Genomic DNA, 5909 nt, shown 5'->3' on the forward strand with positions numbered 1-5909 from the left:
CGCCTAAATTCAAATTTCTTTTGCTTTACATGTATAAAACCAGATTATAGTAGGAGCACCGGTGGTTAAAAATGTAAAAAGAACAATTAATAAAAACATGCCATATTATATGATACTACTGTACAAAAATATTCTTCCGGAAACGTCATGCTCGCAGTGTTTATGTGTGAAATTGGCAGCCATCTGTTGCACGATTAACTATTTACATACAGAGAACACACACACACACACACACACACACACACACACACACACACACACACACACGCACACGCGCGCGCGCACACACACAGGAGTATAAATAAAAGTTTTCAGTATTTCCTTAGTTGAACCATTTCAGTTTTTTTTTAAAGGCGATATTGGATTTCCTGAATGGCAATTTGTCAACGCAGGGTGAGTCCATTTGGAAAGGTGTGTTTGTTTGTACCATCTGCACAACAGGCTTCCTCTGTTTTTTTTTCCCCTTCCCCTCGGATTGCTCTCATCCCAATAGTAACGATTTGCTGAATTAAGACGATGTTTTAATATGACTGAAAGCGGCACACAGGGAAAGTGGGAACAGAAATAGTGCACAAATCCATCGCGCACAGTGGTACGATCAAGCTGAGAGAGAGAGAGAGAGAGAGAGAGAGAGAGAGAGAGAGAGAGAGTGTGTTCACTTTTCCACCAGTGAGGGACACACACTGAAGAGGGTGCAAAAAAATATCCAAATTAATTTGACAGCGTGGCTTTTATGTCTCCACAAGTATCTCCGAAATGTCCACCAAGGCAGAGCAGTGTGAGTAGATATATATGTACTGTATGTGTTTCTGTCAGGTTATATATGTATTATGTATTTATTTATTTTTTTCCTTTAAAAAAAAAAACATTGTGGGGAGAGGACGAGGGGAGCTGTCCTTGGTAATGATCGGTTGCCAAGGCAGCTCGCAACACGTTCTCACTGCAGAGGAAGGCTGGAGGACTCGATGTGTGCGTGTGCGCGTGTCCCCTCCTTCCTCACTCTTCCTCCGCATTTCTTTGCATCTTAAAATGAAGTCCGTCGATCGTTTGCACAGCTTTTTAACTGACCGCGGAATATACAAATTCAACACAAATGCGGACAAATATATTTGAGGTGCGCTTCTGTCAAGGTCAGTTCGGTGGATTTTTTTTTTCCCCAAGCAATATGGTTGCCTGAAGATTGCCCATGAATATGCTAGGATCAGGATGGTGGCAGGCTCTTTCCCCTTCTTGTCTGTGAACAGGTGGAAAAACAACCAGTATTCTTCCATAATCCTGACTATACACCTCACATGTACTTTGATGTAACCATTAGTCATTGATAAGGTGTGACTTGTCGATCAAACTTGTTTTTTTATCGAGTTAAAAAGTTGTGGTGATGACGCTGTCCAGGAGTATTTATTTTTATTTTTTCCAAATGAGAATGAAAAATGCTGAACATAATGATCATAACACAAGGTATGCAGAGTAAAGTGGGCTCAAACATGGAATGACAGACTATAATAATTGTGTCTGAAAGCAGTTGTTGCCAAGCTAAAAATGCAGACAAAAACACTTTCTAATATATTGCAGCACATCATAACAACCTCCAGCTAGCACTCAAAATGTATGCCCTGCATCGGACTTTGATTGCAATCACATCCGATTAATCTGATTGGATGCTCAAAAGTCAATCAGTTCTAATCCATAGACAAAATATTGGTGCTATCAATAAGCAAGGAAATCATTCTAATAAGAAAACTATAGTCCTTCATTTCAAAATCAGTATTAACATCAATGGTATGATGATCATAAACAGTAGTGTACCGTTATGTGTAGTGTATTTAATAGAATGCAAAGAAAAATGTACACGCTACAATTACAAAAGGCTTCAGTAGAAATTATATCAAGTTTTGCCCTAGAGTACATTTTTATCAGTCACACACATAGTTATGCAGTAATTGTAAATAGAATGCAGTGAAAATACATCCGAAACCCATACAAATGCATGCATGAATTTGCACAATTAACTAGTTGGTGAAAATATACAGAATTTACCAGGGCAAAAGCTAAATGTATGCTATATAAGGCACCAACTACTTTTGTATTTGCAAAAGCCATTTTCTTAAAAAGCTGAATAAAGTGAAACGCAAAAAAAAAAAAGGCAGTATACTGTGTGTGTACCACATCTCTGGCCCACAGTCCACTAGGATAAGCTGTGATATTGAACAGGATAAACAAGCAGGGGTGTGGTGGCAATAAGACCATTTGGTACAACTCCCAAACGACCAGTCCATTCTAGGCCGACATGGCCCAGCAATTTTTTAGTGGACAGCTTATCATGTTATCAGGTTACAGGGCACATGAAACGGTTGAAATCATTTTTAAATGGGCCCGACCTCCTTTATAATCTCTAATACTTACAATCATGACGTCTTTTAGCAAGACATAGAATACCGATCAATAACTACAAGACAACTTATAAGCCTGCACGCATAACAAGTGAGTGATTTATGCCTGGCCTTTCTTTCATGACTTGCCTTTTAGGAACGTCATATTTCGATTATAATTATTGTTGTTATTTCTAGTAGGAGTAAACTCAGTAGTGAAGGTCACTTACAGAGAGTTTATTGAGCAACCAGATGACCCCAGTCATGGTCGTTGCAGTGAGGAGGTGGTGTTGGTCTTGAAGGAAGAGGGGGAGGAGCAGGAGGAGGGAGATGTGGTGGTCTTATTGGGAGAGAATGAGGAGAAGAAATAGAATGGAGCAAGAACCAGCAATAACCAGCCCAGTAGAGATGTGTGTCAGCTTGCCGTAGGTAGACAGTTGTTTTATGCGCTGTATGTTACAAAAATGAGAAGACTTAAAATCACCGTCACCGCTCATTGGTTAGTATTCGGCGCCTTCGTTGCCGTGCCTCTCTATCTCAAATTCCCGGGTACGATAAACAATATAGATGCATGGATGAACAATATCAGAGTCACTGCTAGGGGGAAGTCATTAGGCTTGTAGTCCCCTTTGACGTTTGCATAGGACTTTTCGTGGATTTTTACCTCATACGTACCTAATATTACATCACAGATTTTCCTCTACATGGCAGGATTTTACACTGATCGTTTTTCGACACAGATTAATATTACTGCAGCCTCACAAAGGAGATTGTTTCACACTTAAAAAGAAAAAGAAGAGCAAAGTGTCTACTGCAAAGCAGAAGCTTACAAAACTGCATGCCTCCCTGCCAACACAATGGCATCAACATTGTTAGATAATTTAATATAGCTTACCACTGCTAATTAGAATGTATTGTAATGCCCCCACAAGTGGTGAAGGATAGACACAGCCGCCAGTGCAGGGTAAGCATTTGACCTTGACTAAATTCGCTTGGGTGGCAAGGCCCCATTAGTGGATGAATTACGAATGGCTCGGAATGTTGTCGAGCTGTCCTGTTTCAAACGTCTATACAACGGCACATGGACATCGGGGACAGTGTCTCTAGGTTTGTAGATTTTTAAGAAAGGGGACCGGAGGGTGTGTTTCAACTACATGGGGGATCACACTACTCAGCCTCTCTGGTAAGGTCTATTCAGGAGTGCTGCAGAGGTGGGTCCGTTGAAAATTGAATCTCAGATCCAGGAGGAGCAGTGCGGTTTTCCTTCTGGCCGTGGACCAGACTACACACTCTGCAATTTTGCGGACAATCTATGTTCCTTCCCTCACCTATGGTCATGAGCTGTGACAGAAAGAACAAGATCCATCATACAAGACACTATGTTTCTGGGACTTGAATCAAGTTCCCTTAGCACATGTTGACTTGTTTGAGCATTAGGTAACCCCCCCCCCCCCCCCCCCCCCCCCGCCCCCCCCCCATGGCTTCTTATAACATCTTAGAAATAGCTCAAAAAGGTCACTTGAAGAGGTCCAGAGGGCATTGGAATCACAGCCTCTGTTTAATTTTGTAACTGGAACATCTTTGTAACATGCACGCGAGAGACACTACAATATCACATTGAAACTGAATGCATTTGAAACCTTTTGCATGTTTTTTTTTCTTTGCTCAGCTGAACATGTTTGTGTCTCAAATTTTTAATCTGCTTGTCACTCTGCTCTTTATTTTGTCTATAGTTGCTTCTAAGATACGATACTTGCAAGAGTATCACAACCGTGTGCAACACAATATTTATCCTGTGCCCTCTGGAACTGACATTGCAAACACACTGAAATACTTTTCTCAAACCCTGCTCAGGTAAGTACATTGCTCTGGAACCAACAGGTAACACATTTCAAAATGTCAGAATTTTTAGACTTGGTCAGATATATATTTTTTCTTTTTTTTTGTGTTCTCGTGGCACCAATTTTTGACACCATTACATAAATAGAATAGATAAAAAAAAAAAAAATCAAAGAGCCAAGTGAAGAAAGCCAACGACCATTGCTCTCAAAACGCAAGAGTACTTGTGAAAACAGCTGAGGTGGAGCTCCAGGATGTTTATTGATTCAGTGGTCAGCTGCTGGCCGAACGCTTCCCTGCTGTGGCTCTCCCCGAGGGGCCTACGGGGGGCTGTTCCCCAGTTGTGGGGTCAGCCCGCTCCCACGGGTGCCGTGGAAGGCGGAGGAAAAACATCCTCCTCCAGCGCCGGCCAAGTGGGCAGCCATTTTGAACACAGTGAATCCTCGCTGTTTGTCGTCCCTCCTCTAACAACAGGATATTTCTGCACTTGACTCCATTGAGAAACTAGTGCAGTCTTGACATATAAAATGGAGGAATTATTGAACTCTGCCCCGTGTCACAATCAACTGAGTGCAAAAAAGGATAATTTTTAAAAAATCAGGTCGATTATTTCTCTGTTGTAACAATGCTTCTTAACAACACTTTTTTAAGCTGTTTGATTACAGCCCCTATTAAATGTGTCTAATCTTCACTGGCTTTGCAGAAGCTTGTTCTACTTTTGCTATTGACTCTTGTTTAGAGTCGTTGCAAGTCAGCTAGGCAATTTTGCATTGGTCATGTCTGTACTACCAACACCCACACCCAAGCCGATCCCAAAAGTGTTCAAACTGGGTTGAGGTCAGCGCTGTTGGGAAGTCACTCCTCTCTACATTCATTCCATTCTACTCTAATCAATGCCAAGACGAGGGAGCAAAAGCTGTGCCATCTTGGAGGATGGAATGACACTGTGGAATCTCATCTTGATATCTTGCTGAGATTTCCTTCAATATTGACATGGCTAATTTTCAGAGATGCACACCTGAACATCTCACTGCCATCAATGTGTCTCCTCCACACTCTGGTTGTGATTTTCATTAGTTGGAGGTACCGTAGATTCAAAACATTAGTCAGTCTTCCAGTGATATACAGTGTATTGTTACGACAGAGAAATAATCTCAACATTTATTTAGGATTATCCAATATTATTATTTATGTTCACACCTAATTGATTCTTCATGCTTTGCCGTGGTTTGGTCCAGTAGGATCAACCACTGTACTGCTGCTGCCGTGTCTTTTGCACAAATACAGCAGAATAGACGCTGAAAGCCTGACAATCTGTCTCAAGTGACGATGTCATCGAAGTGAGAAAAGGAATGACTCAATCCTTTTTTTCCGGCAAGCTTCATCCTGCCCGCCATTATAAATGCAGAGGGAAAGCTTGCATGTTCACATCCTTTTTTTCCAGATGCAGGTTAAAAAATTTTATCTGACCATTTTAGCAGCAGAAAAAGTATGATTATGCTTTTAATTATTGCAACACATAGTCAGTTTTTTTTTTTTAAGTTGACAGTCTAGGATTGGACAGCCAATGTCACGTGTCTGTATCAGTGCATTTCTACATGTGTTTTATGTGTATATGTTTGGACTTTTGTGTGTGTGTGTGTGTGTGTGTGTGTGTGTGTGTGTGTGTGTGTGTGTGTGTGTGTGTGTGTGTGTGTGTGT

At 41.2% G+C, this 5909-nt stretch overlaps 1 protein-coding gene across 1 annotated transcript in view; it reads left to right on the top strand.

Moving 5' to 3' along the window:
- The first annotated feature begins 629 nt into the window (after positions 1 to 629).
- unc79 (unc-79 homolog, NALCN channel complex subunit) overlaps positions 630 to 5909 on the top strand; it is a 43929-nt gene continuing 38649 nt past the window's right edge. The window contains exons 1-2 of the mRNA XM_019870265.1: positions 630 to 778; positions 4103 to 4223. Coding sequence (XP_019725824.1) covers positions 757 to 778; positions 4103 to 4223 — 143 coding nt within the window. The 5' untranslated portion in view covers positions 630 to 756. The remainder of the gene's footprint in view (positions 779 to 4102; positions 4224 to 5909) is intronic.

The sequence above is a fragment of the Hippocampus comes genome, unplaced genomic scaffold, assembly GCF_001891065.2.
Source record: "Hippocampus comes isolate QL1 unplaced genomic scaffold, H_comes_QL1_v1.1 scaffold43, whole genome shotgun sequence".
NCBI lineage: Eukaryota > Metazoa > Chordata > Actinopteri > Syngnathiformes > Syngnathidae > Hippocampus > Hippocampus comes.